The following is a 21,766-nucleotide window of genomic DNA, read 5'->3' as shown; positions in this document are numbered from 1 at the left end:
TCTTTTCCATCCGCTCTTTTTCTTCAGCTCTCCTCCCGTCTCCCTGCTGCTCAGCTGGACTGTGCAGCTCACCTCAGTGTTATGGTGAGGCCTATCCACTTTCTGGACATTCTCATTGTATTTGATTTATTATCTTCAATTCTGATCATATTGTATCATGGTGTGTTATCTTGCATACTTGATACTGTATTTAGTAAATTAGTTTGTTTCTCCTCAGATCTTTGCTGCTGTTTTTAATTATTTTGGGGTCCCCTGTTCCCTTTTTCCAGAGGTGCGGATTTTGCAAAATCCATCCACCCCGCTGGTGACGGAACTGGGCCGAACCAGCCCTTAAACCACTGACATTCTTGGCAGAGAATGCAGGCAGAAGCTGCCTTTTAGCTGTTTAGAACAAATCTCTCTCTGCTCTCAGAGAGCTTCATTGGGAAAGTTTCTGTTTCACAGGTGCTCGCTGAAAACTTGACCTTGAAACTCCAGGAGGACTGCCAATGTTCTGGGATATCTGTAAACTCTGAGCACTGCTATCTTGCTTCTGTAAAGAGAAGAAAAAATGATCCCGCTTTCTCTTTTAAACCTGTTTGCAGAGGGAGCTGCTAATTTCACAGAACTTGGGATTTTTAAGCAGGCTCCCACTCTCTCCTCTGAATCCTTTATGCAGGTTTTGACAGTGTTATCTACAGACTTAAAAAAGGTGCACTCAATGCCCCCATCCAGGCCGCCAATAAGGATAATGAACAGGACAGGCCCCACTACTGACTACTGGGGAACATCATTCACGACTGGTCTCTAGCAGAAATTAACTCCATTCACTACCATCTAGTCATCCAGACAGTTCTTTACCCAGCAAAGGCTACACATGTCCAAGCCACAGGCTGCCAGCTTCTCTGGGAGAATACTCTGGAAGACAAGTATCAAAGGCTTTGCTGAAATCTAGGTAGACTATGTCAACAGCCTTTCCCTCATCCATCACGCAGGTAACTCGATCAAGTAGGACATGCCTTTCATGAACCCACACTGGTTGTGCCATACCCCTTGGATGTCCTACACGTGCTGTGTGATCTCCCTCAAGGTGATCTGCTCCATAACCTTCCCTAGCACCAAAGTCAGGTTGACAAGACTGTAGTTCCCCAGATCCTCATGACCCTTCTTGTAGATGGGAATCACGCTGGCGAGCCTGCAATCCCCTGGGACCTCTCTGGCTGACCAGGAATACTGATAATGATGGAAAATGGCTCAGCTGTCATCTCCACCATCTCCCACAGTGTGCCTTGCTGGATCCCATCTGTTCCAAGGACTTGTGGCAGTCCAAGTGGAGCAGTAGCTTTCTAACTGCTTCCACCTGGTTTATTCTGCTCCTTATCCCAGACTTCCAGGTCAGGGGGCAGAATACCTCTATGATAATTGGTCTGACTTTTAAAGACAGATGTAACCAGTGGCTAAGATGAGCTCACCCTGGGCTTCTGCCATTCTGATTTTCCCCTGCACATCCTAATGCTTCTTTGTTCTCCCCTCCACCCCCCAAGTTGCCTGCCCCTTTTTCTCCTGTAGCCTCAGAAAACATACTGCGTTCATCCATGCATGCCTTCCTCCCTGCCGGTTCATCTTGCAGCACAGGGCGACAGTCTGCTCCTGCGTCTTTAAGACATCCTTCTCGAAGAGCATCCAGCCTTCCCAGATGCCTTTACCCTTGAGGACTGAATCTCAAGGGACCTTCCCTGCCAGGGTCTGGAACAGTTCAGTCTCCACCCCCCAGAAGTCCAAGGAGCAGTTTTGTTGGCACCCCTCCTGACTTCACTAAGAATTGAGAACTCTACCATTTCACAGTCACTCTGTCCAAGACAGCTCCCAGTCTCCACACCTCCCACCAGTCCTTCTCTGTTTGTGAACAGCAGGTCTAGCAGTGCACATCCCTTGGTAGGTTATCTGCAGAAACCTCTCAGACTGCTTCTGCTGCACTGTATTGTAATTCCAGTATATGTCAGGGAAGTTGAAGTCCCCCATGAGAACAAGGGCTGGTGATTGCAAAACTTCTGCCAGCTGCCCACAGACCACTTCAACTACCTCTTCATTCTGCCTAGGCAGTCTATAACAGATCCCAACAGGACATCAGCCTTGTTGGCCCTCCCCCTGATCCTTACCCCTAGACATTCTACCTTGTAATTCCCAGTCCTGAGCTCAACAACACTGAAACACTATCACAGAGAAGTGCACCACCGCCCCTCTTATCTTGCCTGTCCTTTCTGAACAGCTTGTAGCCATCCATTGCAGCACTCCAATTATAGGAGTGGTCGCACCACATTTTGGTAATGGCAATTAAGTCACGGTTTACCTGTCACCTGATGGCTTCCAGCTTCTCCTGTTCGTTGCCTATACTGTGTGCAATGGTACAGATACACTTCAGCTGAACCCCTTGCTTTGCCCCCATTCCTGACATCATTCCTCCACGCTCATCTCTAGTGGGCCATTTCCTCCATTAAGAAGAGGAAAGAGAAGGCCATTTTATATGCATATGGTGTGACATATATAAGATAGTAAGATACAGATACTGATAGGTACAGAATACATTAAGAAGAGAAACAAGATTACATTTCACATAGATCCTAGGCTAAAATGAGTCAGATTTATTCAGCAGTACCCCTTCCTATCAGCCAGGTCCTTGGCAAAGCTGTAGGACAGAGAGGTGAAGTATCCCTTACTACTTCGTGGCCTTTATTTGGGTTTTTGATTGAACTAAACATACTTTCTGTCAGAAAACAAGAACAGAAAATCTTTGTCAATTTAAACAGAAGTAAAATATTGTTACTTCTGTTACTTTACTAAATGAATACTTGATCTTGCTAACAATAGAACCTCTTAACTAAGAAACAACTTCATAGAACAGAATCCAGCTGCCTTTTGACAAAAAAAGCCTACACTTGCTGAATACATCATTTGTGGATGAAGTTCCTTCCGTGCTGAAAAAAGCAGCCACTTTCCCCTCCACGCTTATCCTGTTGCCATTCCTTCATACTGCCACGGTAACATCTAAAGTCTCCCTAATTCCTCAAGGACCGAGGAATACTTTGGTGAAAATTAAGCAGTGAGCAGCCTAGACAAACATTCAGAATAAGCAGTTATTTCTATGACTGCTGCTCAGTTCCTCTTTTTTCCATAGTAACTAGTCCCCGAACACTTCTCCATATTATCTACCAATTACACTAGTTCTAATCCATGCCAAATCAGGATTAGATAAACTCTCCTCAGCTGATGAAGTCTCAGGAGCCAGCTCCAGCTCAGCAAATCACCTCTTGTTAGCCACACTGGCAGCAATTCCTTACATCACAGATACTCAGGAACTCCAAGAACTGAACGTAATGAGCCCTCTCCTTACAAAATGATGACATTCATGATTGATACAAACAGGTAATTAAAAAAAAAACCAAACACCAAGCTTAAAAATATGAATGTGTGCCTCAAGGTATTCAAGGTACTCTCTTTTTCAGTGAGGCAAACAACAGCTCCTGTCCTCTCACTGTGTTGATAGACACTGCTCATTAGCACTACTGGGAATTACGGACCTATGCATATACTGTACTGGTACTGTGGGATTATTTCCTTTCAATATCATAAAACAGAAACTGCTGAGTGGTTAAGAGGAAATTCTTGTACTCATTACTTTGTGCTAGGACACTTTAAAAGGGGAAGGAAAACAGCACCAAAAAAAAAAAAAAAGCCAAGCTAATTCTACTCAATAATTTAGAGTAGAATTTCATAGTCAATTGCGTACTTAAAAACTGAAAGCAGGCTCATGTTTGTAAACAAATAATTCATTTAGGCTTTGTTTCAAAGACTGCTGTGGGTTTTATGTTACCAGAGACAATTGGCAAAGTGCAGGGTTATTCAAAAGCAGAGCTCCAGTGAGAAAAATTTAAGGCATCTAAGCCTCAAGACATCATTATGGCACGATTATTTGGTGTTTTTATTTCCCTACCAGCTTTTCTCATGGTAGCACAGAAATGTCTCCAGTGTGCCATAAAAACGTAAGTTTCAGCTGCATTCACAAGAGCTGCTCTGAAAGTAATGCTTCCATTTTATTATGTTGGCTTACAATGTCAGAGTTGGTACGGCAGTAGAGGCTGAACCTTCCTGCCACTATTCCACTACTACATGTTGTTGCTGTGTGACGCAAGGCAGCAGAGGGGCACTCTGACACAATGGCATCTGACATGGAAGTGCAGATGAAACAAACGTGCAGCACCGTGCCACTCAGCAACACATGCTGAACACTGGCAAGAGATCAAGCAGTGGATGTAAGCATGCTGAATGAAGCAGTGGGTGGTGTATTTCAGCAGTGGCCACAGCTATGCGGAAAAGCCACGCTCTGTACAGCCATGCAGGCTCTTGTTCATCACTGGTGAACATGCAGAGCTAATGATGGTGACTATGCTTAAAATGATGGTGTTTTGTAGCTGAGGATTTGCTCCATCAAATAGTGTTATTGTACTCTTTGTATCTGTTATAGTTTCCATGGAAACAAATAGGAGGCATTTTCAGAGCAAAACTACATATTATTTAGTGCCATGAAAAAAGGATCACCCTGCACTGGTGCAGAAGGTACCAAGCTGATGACCTTGAAATGAGTTTAATACTCAGCATATATAGCAGCTTTCTCAATTTGTAAAAGAAAGCCATTTGCTCTGACATAGAAGCTAATCCTTGTTAATTGTATTCAGATTGTGATATCAATTAGAATTTGGCTCAGAGAAAAAATTATCACTAGGAAACTTGGCTAAAAAGATTTCAGCACTAGCAAACTTGGCTGAGAAGTTAAGGTGGATCAAGAAGGATGTGAGATTGAAGTGGTAAGATCTGCCTATAGGGCAAGGTCCCCTGTTTGACATAAGACATGGAGAGAGACACATCTATGAATACTGACGCAAGGTTTGTCCTGATAAAGAGCATGTCATTTTGTACTGATAAAACAGAACTAAATGCAAACACTACAGTCCTCTTCTGATTTTATAAGGTAATGATGGGTAAGGTTCCATTACTGGTAACATTTTAGGTAATTGAAGTGATTGATTCAGATCTGGAGATCAACAAATCTAAACATAATACTGGATTACATAAGGGATTGTAGATTAGCTGAAAAACTGGTTCATTTTAGAAGAATTTTGGAACCTATTTACACACACAAAAAATATCAAGAACTTGAGCATACTTTTCCCCTATTATTGATTTGTAGTTGAAATACTTTATTTGCAGTAAATCTGAACTTTTTAATGAGTCAGCTCTACAGTTTTTGCTGACACGTAATAATAAAATAAATACAAAATACAATGCTTACAGAAAATTAGAAAAGCTAAATACTCTAACAACCTTATTTTTAGCAAAGCTAAGACTTGTTTCAAGACTATATAATTTTGAAGTCCTACAGCTGTCATAAATTGGACAAGACTTACAGAAGTTAAATTGAAAGAGCTCCATTTCTGCTAACGTGCATTCATTAGTAATGTTATTTGACACTTGTGACAACTTGTCATAGCTTTGTAACTAAAAACCCATCACCAAACCATACCTAATTCAGATTTTATTTTTCAAGACAGATCTATGCAAGATGCCACAGTGTGCTTTCCTTCAATTTAATGAAAATAAAATCTTAAGTAGCACTTTGATCAAGGAACTCTGCAAGTCATTTTATGTTTTATATGAAAGCAACACATGACATTTTAATAAGAAAGTAAATTTCTACTGCCTCAAAACTACCTGTGAAACGCCTTGACTTTTTTGGACAACACAAAGTAAATAACTATATCACAGTACATGAATTTGCTTACTAAGTTTGCATAAACACTATATAAAGCACAATTTCAAATTAGCACAGATAAATTCAAGATGCTTGATTTCACATCAGCTACCCATACTGACAAAAACAGATAAAAGAAACTGCTAGTCTGTGACATCACACATAGTAATAAGACCTCCAAGACTGTACAATATAAAATTTTTCTTCTGACGTATCTTGGTAGAGTTCAGGTGCACAAAACTTCCCAGAAAGTCTTACTGACATAGTGATGGAATTGGGCAGACATAGCTACAAGGTATCCAAGCTAGCTCACAAGTTTCATCAAAACATTCCCATTTTTATCTGTCCTGGATTAAAATTGGATAAGCTTTTGACACACTCCCTGGTTCAACATTCAAGGAAATTCAGCAAATGGTTACTTCTGAAGAGCTCAAAGCACACCATTCAGCACTGAACATCCAGAATAAAGATCATCTTCAAAGCAGTTTCTTTTCCCAAGAAAACCAACTTCGTTTTTGCAGCCAAGTTACAAGTATTCCAAATTCTGTGTACCTTAGTATAGTTTGGGTTGTGGAACAGACTAAGGCCTAAGTAAGTTTTCAATGCCTAGTTTGGTTTTGGAAAATGATAAAAAAATTCAAAAGAAAACTGTAACATTCAAAGCATACTGTAACACTGACGCTGAGTTTATGCTTTTTACTTTTTGACCCCATTGCAAAATACTTAACAAATCCAATAGGATTACAGCAGTTCTGCTTCAGTGGTAATGGTCAATACTGGTCTACACAAAAAATCTCTCACTCTGATTTTAATTTTGCAGAGCCTCCTCCCATTGAACATGTCGCCATAGTTTTACCAGAACAGTGGGGAGTCCTCTTCTAAATACAGAATAGAATAAAAAAAAAAAGAAGCTAAAATAAATTTACCTGCTGGAATAGAGCATAGGCTGATCACGTTGATAACGTTCATCTACATTCAAGGAAGAAGAAGAAATTGTGGTTGCCAGAGAAGCTGCTTCAAACAGAGATGGAGTGCTTGGTACTAAATCCGGCCGGCGGCGTGAACCCAGTACTGAATATACAAAAAATAAAGAACAAGGTTAACTTCCATTTCAGATTGAATCCAGAAGCCTTTATGCAAGTATATGGGGTTATCTGGTACTCTCACTAGGTTCTCCAAGCTTCTACACATGTCTGAATAGATGATATTGCAATGCGCCCATACCCACAGTCTTTACAAGGCAAATTTCAACTGCTAGTCAGTACATTCATCAGAATACAAAGCAACTGGAGGGACAAACATTAAACAGCAGTATGAATATATGATGAATTCTTCTAAGAGCCAGGACTGCTCTCACACTATGTGAGCCTTCTTTTCAGACAGGATTAAGTAGTCATTTCTCCTTTATATCGGGCTGGAAATGACCTCTAACAGGAGCAGATTCTGTCTCTTCAAAAAGACTCTGGGGCAAACAAATTGAGCTTGGAAACAATGTGACATATTTATTTAGAAATCAGACAAAAGAATAGCACTGGCTCTGGCCTTTATCTGCTAACTATTGGACAAATTGTTTTAGGATCTCCTGCAAACAAGAAGAAAACTAAGGTCATAAAACCTTGATATATAAACTACTTTTTCCATGCAGTATCCAAGAGTAACCAAACCTCAAGTTCTGAAGACTAGCCAGACTCCAGACCTTCTAGTTCACGCTTTTACAAAATTCTTTTAAAAATATGGTTCAGACTGTTGAGTTGAAAGGTATTACCTTCCTCATCAAGGCTGGAGTAGCTTTGTCCTTCAGTAATAATGCTTTGCGTTTCATCCTTCCACTCCTGGCTGACGGCACACACTATTTCTTGTGATGTTGCCTTTAGGGCTGTGATGGAATTGCATCGTTTCTTGGAAGGTGAAGACCTTAAAGCTGTGTTACCAAATGAAAAAAGGTGATGAATTAAGTCACTTCAATGTCCTGTACATCCTTAACAGCATACAGAAAGGTAAGTCACCTATAAAGCTAGAGTTTCTTGGTACAGATCAGACTGTAGACTGTATACATCCAGATAGAGAAATCACTTATCAAATAGCTTAGCAGTAAACCCACAGGCAGTGGTCGGTTACTTATCTCTGAGCAAAGCACTTTTATTTATTTGCTTTCTGGAGTTTCCTACTGATCATGGAACAAAAAGACAAATTAGTCAACCAAGCTTTGTATCACTGTTAGAAGTTTCCTATGTATCAGACAGCATCCTATGTAAGTGTATTCAGAGACAGACTGATGCAGAAGAAAACCAGACAGGAAAACTGAAAAGTTTTGGTACCTTCTGAGAAGTTACAACCATTTTTTTGAGCTATGAATCGTTCATATATAATGATGTATGTGCTATTACAGAATTTCTTCAGTGGTATGTGTGAAACCTAAACTTTTTTAAAATAAAATAAACACTTCCAAAATGTTGATGGCTTATATACTCAGAAAATGCCTGCTGTAATTCTTAGTAGGGCTTTCCCACCTGAACAGCACTTTGAGTGAAACACTAGATCTCATCGTTGTTACTACAATTGAATCGTGATCTCTGTTCATAGTTCTCCTTCAGAAGAATGCCAGCTGGTTCAATTAGTGTTTTTTAATTGCCAGCTGCTGACTCTCATCCATAAGCAGAAAGGTGATGTCAGATGCACTGGGATAATTTATAGTGTACTCTATCACAGAATTCAAGTTAAGAGCATCAAAGCAATTTGGCTGTGGATTAACAAACGCTTGGAAGAATGGAACCGGAAGCATGGCTCCAGGATATTGCTGAGAAAAAATATAAAACAAAATAGCTGCTGTGCTAGTCTCCGACCAATGATGAACCTTCTTACTACATCTCCAGTTATTTATGGAGGCCTATTCTGTGCACTAAGGGAAAAGCACATACTCAGAACAGGGCTTAAGAGCTTAAACTGAAATGTCTTGCTTGAAGTTGAAAAGCGATGTTCCCAAAGACAGATACACTCCTACTTTTTTTTTTTAAATGAAAAAATGATAATGTATTTTAACAACTAACCCATACAAAAGTAGATTAATAGCCTTGTATGCAGATCAGTAACAGCAGAATACTGAAAGAAGTTAATAGCCTGAAAAAGTGAGACAGACAAATTAAAATCATCAAGAAAATAAGGCATCATGTCCCTTAGTTGTACCATAGTTTTCAAATACAGAAAGGCTCCCATCTTGCACTGAGATAAATCCAGCAGTCAAAACCAGAAAGAACTGAAAATACTCAAATGCACAGGGAATGTGTATACTGGAAAGGTTCCAGATAATAAAGCCTTTGAGTAGTGTCTCATAAAACTTAGCTCCCTAGCAAAATTATTCCATAGTTAAAGAGATCTCAATCTCAGGAGGAACATTCCTTTCATCTGAACTGATCTTTAATTCTTTTTTTTTTTTTTTTTTAACGATATTTCCTTGCTGTCTTGTTTTTATATTAATCACAATGTTGTGCCATAAAGTGATAATTTTAAGTTGTGTTATTTATCTCTTCCAAAGGTTTTAGTGTGTAGCACCTTAAGTTGTTTGTATAAGAATTTGCAGCCACCCTCCTTACGCTTAAATTTAATTTTTCTACCCTTCATTTCAATTTCCTTCCTACCTTTCTCCTATAGGCTTCATTCTTCTTCTTTCAGATAACTAAGGGCAACATTCAAAGAAACCAGACTAACACTAATCACAAAGGTATTTACAAAATATCCTCTATCAGTTTGACACAACGCCATAGGTTCAATATTAATCCTGTAGCATTTGAACAAAGTGTCTATTCCACAAACCAACTTCCACCTCCAATGAACACACAGCTAAACAAGATAGCTAACTGCTATACTGCATTCCACTAACCAGGACTCATTCTAGAATATATGCTTCTTTATCAAGTACATCATTCTAGCCACACAGTTGATTTAAATTTATTTGTGTAGAACTGTGCTTTAAAAAAAAAAATCCCAAACTCACAGAACACTGTTTCTTAAAGGGTGTCAGAAGCATGCAGTTTTTTACCAAATGGAAAAGAAAAAACAACAACTTGCAATTTCATCATCTCCACAGACTTCAAAAATAATTTCACAGTGAAACAGAAGTTAGTAAGGATGCAATCAATCAATCTGTATGTCTTACACACTAAAGGTTTTATATAAGCTGCCATGATTGTTGAAAAAACAAAACAAAACTAAAAAAACCCTCATTGCTCTGATAACCAGAACAGCTTCCCCTAAAACTGATGCTTCAGACTGAAACTCCTTTCAGTAGCACGACATATTCACAAAAGAATTATCTATCCTTTCATGAGTATTTATAACACTCCCCAAAAGTTTATTTTCCTGAATACCTGTCACAACATAGCTTGCACATGAGGAAGAATCACTAATTACAATTAATTTAAATGGTTTTTTTTGCTCCTCTAAACACTTCCTCACTCTCCTTGAAGTACATCATCTATCCTTTAGTTTGTCAGCTCTCAGCTTTCTCTTTTCAGTCTTCTTATTTAGAAATTTCACAAAGTACCTATCATTTACTTCTCTGGTTTGTTGTCACTCAGAGTCTGCTTAAGGTCACTTTCCCCCTTCTCTAACACTTAAAAAAGTCTACAGTTACATGGTCTTCTTTAAATTACATTAATAATTCAATTTATTTCTGAGAAGTTACAATAGTAAGAAGTTAAATTATTGCTGAAATATTAAAACTGAAATCTTTGGATAACTCTTGGTAGTGATATTCCTCTGCTGTGATGGTGGGTTTCTATTGGCATTTTCTCTCTCTTGTAAATACCTATTAACAGTATGCATCTTGCCCTTTAGAATGAATAAAAGTGTTAAGGAAAGGGGAAATGGAGGCAAAAAGTAGAAACAAGAAATAAAGATGAAAGCCTTAGTTAAACCCAACTTTCCATTTCTTTTTGACAAAGCACATAAGAAATCCATATCAAAGGGAAGATTGCCTACATTCAAACATGCTGAAGAGGATATTTCATCAGTCTTTACTTATTCACATTAAACAAAGCACTGAGGGTACTGCTATGAACAGAAGCAGGACAAGACTCATAATTAGCTCAAAATTTATCTTTCTATCAATGTCAATATACAGAAACCTATCTTCAGACGTCCAGCAAAAAAAATAGATACAGCAAAAAAGGATACAGCAAAAAAAAAAAACCAACAAACCACACATAGCAAATACGTAATTCTACTACCAGGGTACAATCCCACTATCTCTAATGAAAAAACTCGAGTTCTGCTAGCATAAGTGGTATATGATCTTGTAGAAAGGATTCTTGTACTACCAGGACAGAAGTGTTACAAAATAATGATTATGAAAATGCCTAGAAGAGCAAACTCAACTATTCTCTTACCTTGAACTTTCTTGAAAACTCTTGTATTCATAAACTTTAAAAATCTATCAGCATAAAAACTTGGTCTGTGAACTGAAACTGTATCCTGCAAAATTGAAAAAGGTCTTAGTCACATTTTCTATAAAAAAATCGAAATTATACTGTCGAGATAAAAGTTCAACACATCAAGTAAACAGTACCACATTTTTCTGGTCTACTGAAAACAACAAGGCCCAAGCAATTATTTTCTTTAAGGAAAGATAGCTCTAGGTAAAAGTTTACATTTATGAAATTACAAATTCAAACTTAAATAGCTATGTTCTGCAAAATCTCTGCAGAATTTGAAAATGATAGTTTTCAGAACATGAGTTTTTTAATGTCTTGCTAATGGCTACCCCTCTGTAAGTCACAAAGGCAAGATCATTTTACCTGCTTTTTAAAAGGACAACAAAAAATCAGAGTACGTATTAAGAGCAACCTAAAAGATTTCAGAAACAGTTTAGATGATAAGGTGATGGTAGACTACAAATATACCAGAGTTCTCTTTTTCCTGTTTAACAGAAAACAAAGTTCCATTACTTTTAATAAAAAAATAAACCAAAACCAAAAACATTTACCCCATCATAAACAAGAGCTTTCCATGAATGTTCCAGCTTCTTCATTAACCTAAGTACACAAAAAAAAGTCAGAACTGCTCTATAAAATGTCCACATTTGTAAGTAATTTCAAAATATTGTATTCAGTAGAAGTTCAATTGCCATTTACCTGTAAGACTGCAGAATATCAATAATCCCCATAAACAGAAGCAGCTTTTCTCCTTTATGGCTTTTAGCTGGAATACCTCCCATTCTGACAGAAACAATAAAAGCGCAGTTAGAATCTCTGATTGTTGCTTTGTAGGTGAAATAAACCCACCTACAAATCCAAAGAAATAAGACAATTTCAAAGCTGGATGCCACAATGCAAATTCAGATGTAGCTCACTTAGCACAGAACTGATTTGAAACGGCAAGTTTAAAGTACTTCAGATAGACTGTTACATACTTATCATAAATAAGGTATATATTCACTGCGCTTTCTGTAGCAATACTGCACTTCTCATTATCTGAGTAGCACCCAATATCTTCACCGCTACATGATGCCTCGTCTCCCATACTTAATAACCACAGGAGCTTTCTTGGATGCCCTATGTAATGAGCTGTATCTTTAAGTAAAAAAACAAAAAAACAAAAAGCCTGCAACACAAACCAAAACCAAAAATGAGCACCCCCTGCCAAATGGCTGGTGCAACACCTCTGTAATCGTACAACAGCATTCATCATGCCCTGTGCAAAAGTTATACTGCAAAAAACCTCAATGAAACCCAGCTTTTTGCCTAATTTATATTCTAGACCTCAGAACATTTGGAAACTCTAAAATGCAAAGTACCATGGTTCTCTCATTTATCTGCTGTAGGTTTAAACACACTTTCATAGTGTTAATTGTATTTACACAGACAGCTCCCTCAAAAGCTGTGAGAAAAATTCTTCTAATATTCAATTAAACCCTCATTATACTCAAGAATTGACTACAAAGATTAAGAATGGTGATCATAATATCCTCATTGATAACGGATGCATTTCAAAGGAAACAACAGAAAGAACAACTGAATATATGAATACATGAATATGTATCGCTATATGCAGTTTTTGTTATACAGAAATATAAGAGAAAAGCAGCCATCCTCAACCTCAAGAAATAGCGTACACAAATACGACTGCACTTCAGCACTGATTATACAATGCTGCGTATTGAGTATACTACTTTAATATCAAAAGTAAGCACTACAGAAGCATCCATTTCGGTGTTAATAGTTTTTAACTATGGCTCATCAGGCTGTTTTTAATTAAGACTAGTTTATATCTGGGACTCTTACAACGGTTGCCTCATGACATTTCTTTTATAAATGAAACTAACAATATTTGCAATCAGCTGTTTGAAGGTATCAGTCAACTACTCAACATTTTCACTTCTCAGTCTCCAGCAGGTCTTGATGGTGAAGCTTTGAAAAAGTTAAAATGCAAAACCCTTTCAATTCCTGCAATACAGATGAGTCTTGAATGTTTTCCCAATAAACATCATGTGACACTGTCTGGAGAACTTTTAATGTCAATGTTAAGAGCGTAGTATGGCACTTACGTGTTTGTTGTCTCTGTTACAACAGAGTCCCCTGACTTCCCAGGCCCCTGTATGGACTCCATGGCCGTGGAATAGAGAACTTTCTGCCCTCCAGGACGTTTCCCATCAGATGCGTTCTGGGAGCATTCACCCTCTTTTTCTCTCATGTTACTGTTCAGTATGTGTATCCCCAGTAACAGACTGTAATCCATGATCTTAAAACTTTCTAGAACCTATGAACAAAGAAGAACTGGCTGCAGTGAAACGAGGAAAGGCTACATGAAATTGTGTTACACAGCAGCATTTTGAGAACCACAATAAAAACGAGCGTTCACAGCAACACTTTTCCTCAACTGGGAAAACGTACAATAAGACCCCTAAAAAATAATCTTTTACTACTCCGTATAAGTTAAATGCTAGTTATCTTAACACCTGACAAAAGAAACATATAAAACAAACGTAACATAATGTTGCTCTGTAATCAAGAAAGATACATTCACTCTTCTTTATTCATAGAAAAAAAAAAAAATTAAAAGTTCCACTATATACTTAAGAACTACACATAACTCTAATTCCTGTTCCAGGTACTTTAAGGAGAAATCCTGCCTATGCTAAAGTAGTACTCTTCTCCACTTCCTGTTTTAACTCAAAAAAGTATTCCTGAAGCATTTCCCAATGTCAGGAAAATCACTTAGTACTGCTCTTTCAGAGCCTTCTTCTCTAATGCACATGTACCATATATTTCTAGTCAGTGACATCATTGTGAGATATCTGTCATACCTCCATTAAAAGGCAATATATTCAAGTCATTGTGTGAACATAAAATAAAACAAGCTGTAATCACAGCAACGTAACAAAAATGTTAGTAGGAAGAGGCTGGATTACTACCCCTGATAATGACAGTGCTATGTGGAAGGAGAGAAATAGTAGCAACAAGGGAAAATTTGCAGTGCCATTTAACTTTCCTTCCATTCATTCACCTCAGCAATGATTTATGGTAAGCTTTAGCACACAATGCCCAATGCAAAGGTGTAATTTTGTCTGAATTAAGAGGTACTAGTACATCTTTTTACCTCAGTGGGAACAAAATGTGATCATTTTATAGTGACGACAAACAAAGAGCAGAAACTCTCTATGTTAAGAGTTGACTCTTTATGTTAAGTGCAGCTAACCAAAAGCATAAATATTTTTAAGCAAAACACTGAGTTGCATGTGAACTCTATGACGTATTGCAAATCCAAAATGAGATTTGTTGGCAACCTCCAGGAAGCATTTAATGTTCTGTGAATTTGTATACGGAAAAAGTAGTCTACTACTTAATACCAATCTCCAAAGATAATTTTAACTTCAGTGATCAAATATACGCAAAGAGGTAGGAAAGCTCCTTTCCACTCCATTTATATTTCTTATATACTTGTCAAAGTAACTAGAAGCTGAATTCTTTCCTGCCTCTGGTATTTGTTTCCATGAGACACAATAGCTTAATTTTTGCTTCACTCTTGGTACATAGGGTGAAGAAAGCAAGCATAACACAAAGTAACCTAGGTGAAAAGGCACAAACTCATACCGATTTCCAGAGAGGAAGAAGGAGATTAGACAGTGTGGTAGGTTTGAACTTGCTCAGTGTCCCGCACCCACTCAGGTCAGTGATGAATGGGACAAGAAAAATGCATACATAGGTATGGCTATTAGTACTCCAGAGCATCTTTTGAAAACAGAACTCACCCAAGTTTCAGGATGCAAGAAAAGCATATTTTAATTGACCATGTGACAACATAAGGAAATGTTATTGCTCACTGTGTGTTGGTGGCTATTAACTTCCTGTTTTATAATCACTAACTGCAAGAATAGCACAACAAACAGATGTGAAAGCCCAGACACTTGGCATCAAATAAATCCTAGAATTTTCCTTACCATTTGCTAGTTACTAAGCTTTTCTCATACACATTATTATATTATTATATATATAATGCAGCCACTGAAAATATGCAATCAGTAGAAGCCTGTCACCACACTCAATTAGTTTCTGTGCTGGCTGAAAAAAAAAAATAAATACCAAAACAAGAAACAGAATTCATCCTCAATAACATTACCACAACAGAATAGCTAATAACACTGTCTACGCAAAGCTGGATTTCACCAGCTTGTCAAGTTTGCAAAAAAGCATTATCACTTTCTTACATTTATAATACCTGGCAATTCTGCCTTCAACCTATTCCTTACTCACTCTCTAATTAGATTACATTAGAGTCACTATGATTTAACAGCATTAATTCATTACCCACATTTAGTGTCTGATACAGTCTCATGGAAAGCTATGGTATCATGTGCTGGTCCCTATTCCAAAGGGATGGACCCCTTACATAATAAAATTAATCTTTCTGACTACATCAATTCGTCATTGCCACTTAAACCCACAGTGCTTTTGTTGTACAATGGACAGATAATCTTTCTGACAACTTACTATTTTGTTCCAAAAGCTACTGGAAAGAAACACCAGAAAAACAGGAAGGTATTCTGCTATCCTGTTTTTCATAAGCAGTATCAAGCTTTTGCTATGAAGGTACTGAACTGAGTTCCTAATCTAGTGCAAAAAAAAAAAAAAAACAACCAAAAAAAAAAACAAAAAGAAAATAAAAAGAACCCTAAAAGAAATCAGTTCAATAAAGGCACGTATTCACAGCAAAATGAGAAAGCTCATTGAAATATCTGATGCCAGCCAGACGGCATTGCTAGAAATTGATATTAACTCTCAGAAACAAGCTCCTTGTGAAGGAAAAGTCAGAAGCCCAATCATTATTCATGTAACCACTCTGAGATGTGCCCTGCTAATAGAACGCTACTGGGAAACTTCTGCAAGAACATTCTTGTGTTTGTTAATGACAGATGAATGTTCTTGTCATGCACTTGTTTGTAAGCAGTGCTTACCAGCAGCCTCCCGCTGGTAAGCCTCTCAGCATTCCAGCCTTAAGCACTACCTTGCCTTCATACTATATAATAGCCCAGTCAACCTGCAACTCAGAATACATTGCTTCTGAACAAGGAAAAATAACTCCTTGAATCAGATTTTCTCTTTTCTAAGTTAATCAGATGTTGAAGTGTTCCATGAGTCATCTTAGACAAGGTCACAGTGAACAAGCTCAGCCAGTGACTAACAACAAAGCACGTATTGCTGCTATGTAATTTCATTTTTATACCACATACAGCCCAAGGTATGAACTGACGGCAAAATCTCTGTTCACGCTGCTAACCACAAAAGCTCCTGCAATTTTCACAGAATCAAAGAAAATACTACATAGAAAAAGATGATTTTGTAAGTTTTTTCATAAACTTGTAAGGTTAACTACAAAATCAGGCTTTTCCTCTGCTATAAGAGTTTCAGAAAAGGGGCATAAGAACTAGTATAACAGAAATAAAATGAATTTAACAGCTAATCAATGATCACATTCCAACATAATGAGAACTATTTTCTTTCTTTCTTTTTTTTTTTTTTAAAGAAATAAAAAAATACACAAGAAAAGTCTGTTTCACAAAAATATGCACTCTCAGAAACAAGTGTGCAAATGTCCAATGCCTATTGACAGGTGATGTTGCATTAAACTCAAAAGAAGTAGTTTTGTTGAAGTGCAGCTTCAGAATAAGTAGGGTTAGTTTCCATTTAAAATTATCAGAAGGGAAATCTCCCAATAAAGAAAGCCAAACTCAATCATTTGGTTTGCAATTCTACTTTAAAATCTTAGCAGTAATGCACTTTGTCCTAAAATCTTGAAAAATGCTAGGCATTGGGAAGGAATAACAAAACAATAAACAAGCATGACTTGAAGTCCTACTCTGACCAGCAATGAGAAATGGCGTTCACAAATTTTTCATACTATAGACAGCACAGAGATATTAGCAAAGTAACAGTCACAATACTCCTACGGAACACCTACTTACTCTCCTGACTTCTTTTTTTAACAAAAAAAAATACAAGGAAGAAATAAAGTACTCCTCCAAAGAGGGATCACTGCATCAATCTTCATATTAACTGTCAGGAATGTTTTTGGTTTCCTCAATTGCAGTAAAACACCTTAAGGAAAGGGGCGAAGAATGAAAGATTACTTGAATCTGAGCTTCATTTACTGCTGTGTTTTCTGAGAAAAAGGTTATTTTTCCAGAATTTGGAAGACATGTCCCCAGTGAAATCATAAGCCACACAGCATCTCCAGGCATACTTTGCCTATTCTTAAGCCATAAACACTTCAATTGAAAACTTAAACTGTCTTTCTGTTGAAAAACTAATCATTTAATGCAAGACAAAAAGCCTTGGTCTTGGAGTGAACTGATTTGTCTATTAGTCTGTGTAATTTAAGTGACAGGCCCACTAAGGTCACTGAGAAGACTAAATTTTGAACTTCTAGGCGGGCTTCTTAATATGCTTCACTAGGAAAACAAAAAAGTAATGAAGATCACTAGTGCTCTTATAAACATTGTTTTCTTCATCCCCTCTTTTTAAGTAGATGTAGAATAAATCTTATGTTAATTTTCAGAATATCATATCTTTGCAATTTCCCTGCAGAATTTTAACCTCAGGATAAATAAGTGCTGTTCAATTTTCATAGACAGTTTTTCTGTCACCAGTATTTATATACACTGGAAAGCGTATATAAAGAAAGAGGAGGGAGAAATACTGGGAGCTGCATTCTTACTGGCAAAAAGAAGTTATCACAGCATCTACAGATAAGCATCTTACTGAGCAGACACTAACAGCAAAGTAAAGAGCAAAAAAAGACTGCTTCGAAGAATTTCTTCCATATAGCTAATTACTACAGTCAACTGCACTGACATACACCTTTAATTAGCCCTTTTTTGTTTTCTCTTGGATTCAGCAGCAGGTAGGAAAAAAAACATCACCAAGCTGTATTTAATAGGACAGTCAAAATTCCTGTATATGACTAGTTAACATTCAAGGGCATACTGCATATGTGCAAGCACATATATGAAGCAAAGATTTACAAGAAAAAAATCCATGACTATCTATTCTTCTGAAATTCATGTTTTTCATCTAAAGTTATGCTAATGCACTTTGTTAGGTATCTAGATGAGCTTGCAGAAAACTATCTCTGAATAACCATGACACTGTCCATTTTAAAAGGGATCTTTTTTCTTCCTTTTGATCAACACTTACCTGTAAAACTCTTGATTTTTTAATATATGAAGTTCAAAAAGCAACCTTTCTTATGTGTTTGGACTTAATTCCTGGTACCCGAGAACATGCTTGGTGTCTTCTCCTATGCTTTCTACCCAGAAAACAGGTAGTTTGCACTTATGAATTACTAAAGAGCTTCAGTAAAGATCAAGCACACAATAATAGATGCCCAGCTTTACTTTGATTTGGTAGCACCTATGTACAATAAAATACTACAGTTAATTCACTTCTAGCCTTTCTTTCACAAACTGACATGGTCATGTTACTTGTGCCTAAAACTTCAGTTAGTGGCATAACTTATCCTTAATCTATACACAAGTATTCCTCTATACAGAATTCCTGTGTGATTAAATGTTTATAAGAAAACACAGAGGTAAGTTTGATGTGGAGTTCAATTCTGTGTATCTTTAACAAAACAAAACCAAACAACATTGAAAATGCATTTTTAACCGTCTTCACTGATTTTGGTTTTACTTAGTATTTGCTTAAAGCTTTTACATCTTTGTCTCATTCTGAGTAGAACAGTTTCTCTTCATATTTGTCATAATTGAATTTTACTTGAAAATTGGAGAATTCACCTTGTTTTTAGTAGCCTACAGTTTGACACAGTAATGAGCATAACTAACAAATAATAAACTAACAAATAAAATACAGTTTAAGTAGCAGTGATTCAAACACCTGTCTTTTGATACTCTCAGAGTTTACCATTATATAAAAAACAGGCATGTTGGCTTTAGAAACTTGAGATGAGTAAGGCTTCACAGAAAACATTTTAAGTGAAGGTCCAGCCAGCAGCACCATACTGCTGCATTCCATCCCAACTCCCAGTCACTACAATAGTGCCTGCTCACAAGAATATGATAGCTTTACTAAATCTCCATGACAGTCTGGAATTTGAAAGCTAGTTCAAACTATTTATTGTCCTGTACCATGAACCCAGGAATATTACATCCTTTTGACCACTGTAATATTACAATTTTTCATTTAGCTAGGATGCAGAAAGCACAAAAAAAGTGTGTGAATAAAGCTTTCAGTTCCTACCACCTTGACAAGTGTGGAACACCAGAGCTGGGTATAGAACACAATCAAAAAAGGAACTCAGACACACGCCCTGTGCAAGTAGAGACTACATTCATTATCAGTGAAACTAACAGTCTGCTAGAGGTGAGGTGTTCAGTAGGTGACAAGGGCAGCAAGAAGAGTTTCTACAGCTAAAATTGCACCAAAAGGCTGACCAAGGAAAATGCCAGCTTGCTGCTGAGCTGGGTGTGCCTGTGACAGTAGGCACAGATAAGGCAGTTCCTCATCACATTCTCTATTGCCAGCAGAAAGGTCAGCCAGGCTTCTTGCTTAGTGATATGGCTCCAGGAGCAGTTACCAATGGGGAAGTTAATATTAAAAAAGCGAGAATAAAAAATGTTGCTTACTGGCTCTGATGTTCCACAGAGCTCTCCAGTAACACATGCCACGACTTTACCAACCGTTTCTAACAAAGCAGGGAGAGTCCTCCTTCATAACAACAAGTAGACTATCAATTCCTGTTTTTACTTTTCAATTGTGTTCCCTTTATTAGATTCTGTTTTTATACTCCGCTTAACAGGTTACCCTCCAAGCTTTGCCTGGGTAAGTAACCTTCAACAAGCAGAGGAGGGCGCACAAAAGGGTGTCCAGAATGCTGATGCATTCTGCATTATCACACATGGAAGGAGCTCAGGAAACGCTCAATGCAAGAGGCTACAAAAAGAACAATGCATGACGTTAGATAAATGTCTAATGCTGAATATGCAGCTGAACGTTAGGTCACCCAGTTTTACAAATCAAGCACAAGACATTGCAGAGTTTTGTTTAATTAAACAAAAAGTACTATTCATGTGCAAAAAAAAAATCTACCCACATTTTCCATCTTGCAAAACAGGTGGCAATGAACAATTAAGTGATGTTCAGGATGCCTTTTCTATGCCTTCTTCAGTCAATGCATTTCTCTGTTTTATCATCAAAAATTATTAAGCAGGTCTTTTCTTTCTGCAACCCCCTTTGATTCTTTTGGACCTCTGTGGGAACTGAGTAGCTCCTCTTTTTTCTAGCTTTACTTTTTTTTTTTTTTTTTTCTACCAAAAAAAAAATTATTACATAAAAAACAATTTTGCCTACAAGAGACACTGATATCACTCACTAGGTTCACAACGGCAGACATCCCTCCCTATCTACAAAATCTTATGTGGACATCAAGCAGTACCTTTCAGCATGGGAAATTACTTTGCTCCAGAACTAAGACTGCTGCCACAAAACATACCTGCATTATTCAGTTTATTGGCTTCTATCCACTAAGAATGAGACAGCCCCACCAAAGCAGTACTGAGCCTACTACTTTAAATACTCTTCAATCTTACCTAATGGCAGTACTACAGGTCTATTTGCTGAGCATCAGGAAAGATTCATTAAAAAGTTCAAATTAACGGAAAACAGTAATAATAAGAAATACTCTATTGTATTTAGCTGTATTTCCATAAATGGGCCTTAAATCCTAATAACCAACTAAAACATAGTTTTCATCAGTGCTTTGATATTTTTTGTTTTTTCTAATTAAATTGGATGGAGAGGGACCTGGCAGGTTAAACAACATAGAGAGTTATATACTACTCCTTGTTTTGCTGAACTAAATCTAGAATAGACATGAACAGAAAAGATGCTATGGTCAATAAATCTTACTCACACGACAATCCCGTTGCAATGTTTTCATTAATGCGCTGTGAGTTTCAGAGTCAAAATACAATCCTTCATGCATGTCTTGCAAGAAATCCAAGTCTTTGAACGTTGGGTTGGACTTCTCCCTCTCTTTTCTTGATGCTCTCCTTTTATACGTGGAGCCTTTCAAGTCATATGTGAAATGCATTCTCAAGGCTCGTGGCAAAACATTGTTCATTACAACAATTCTAATATTGATGCCTCCTGACTGAACACAGTACAGCCCATAAAATTTGGGTAGAAGCGTTCTTGGATTCTGGTTCAGATTCTAAAACAAAAGGGATACATTTAAATACGTTTATTTAGAAGAATGAACATGCTTAAGAAAGTTATTTTTATGCCAAAGGACAGTAAACAAAGAGCAAGAGAACAGGACAGATTTTCCTACTAAGCGCAGTTTCCTTGAACAATTCTTAAACACACCACACTATTCTGAAAAGAAACTAAAAGTGAGAGGTCTACCGCAAAACAAACCTCCTGTGATGCCCACAGGCTTCACATAACCACACTGTCCTTCCAATGTAAAGGC

The 21,766-nt window shown here is 37.4% G+C and overlaps 1 protein-coding gene across 5 annotated transcripts in view; it reads right to left on the bottom strand.

The window, feature by feature from the left end:
- Positions 1-21,766, bottom strand: part of PIP5K1B (phosphatidylinositol-4-phosphate 5-kinase type 1 beta) — a 99,911-nt gene that overhangs the window by 14,346 nt on the left and 63,799 nt on the right. For all 5 annotated transcript variants that reach the window (XM_048931685.1, XM_048931688.1, XM_048931687.1 and 2 more), the window contains 7 exons: positions 21,206-21,505; positions 13,326-13,537; positions 11,914-11,997; positions 11,766-11,814; positions 11,170-11,254; positions 7,551-7,706; positions 6,712-6,856 (listed from right to left, as the gene is read on the bottom strand). In XM_048931685.1, coding sequence (XP_048787642.1) covers positions 6,712-6,856; positions 7,551-7,706; positions 11,170-11,254; positions 11,766-11,814; positions 11,914-11,997; positions 13,326-13,537; positions 21,206-21,505 — 1,031 coding nt within the window. The remainder of the gene's footprint in view (positions 1-6,711; positions 6,857-7,550; positions 7,707-11,169; positions 11,255-11,765; positions 11,815-11,913; positions 11,998-13,325; positions 13,538-21,205; positions 21,506-21,766) is intronic.

This window comes from Lagopus muta, chromosome Z (genome assembly GCF_023343835.1).
Source record: "Lagopus muta isolate bLagMut1 chromosome Z, bLagMut1 primary, whole genome shotgun sequence".
Lineage (NCBI taxonomy): Eukaryota > Metazoa > Chordata > Aves > Galliformes > Phasianidae > Lagopus > Lagopus muta.
The sequence above is the reverse complement of the archived record's forward strand: the minus strand, read 5'-3'. Positions and strand labels throughout refer to the sequence as shown.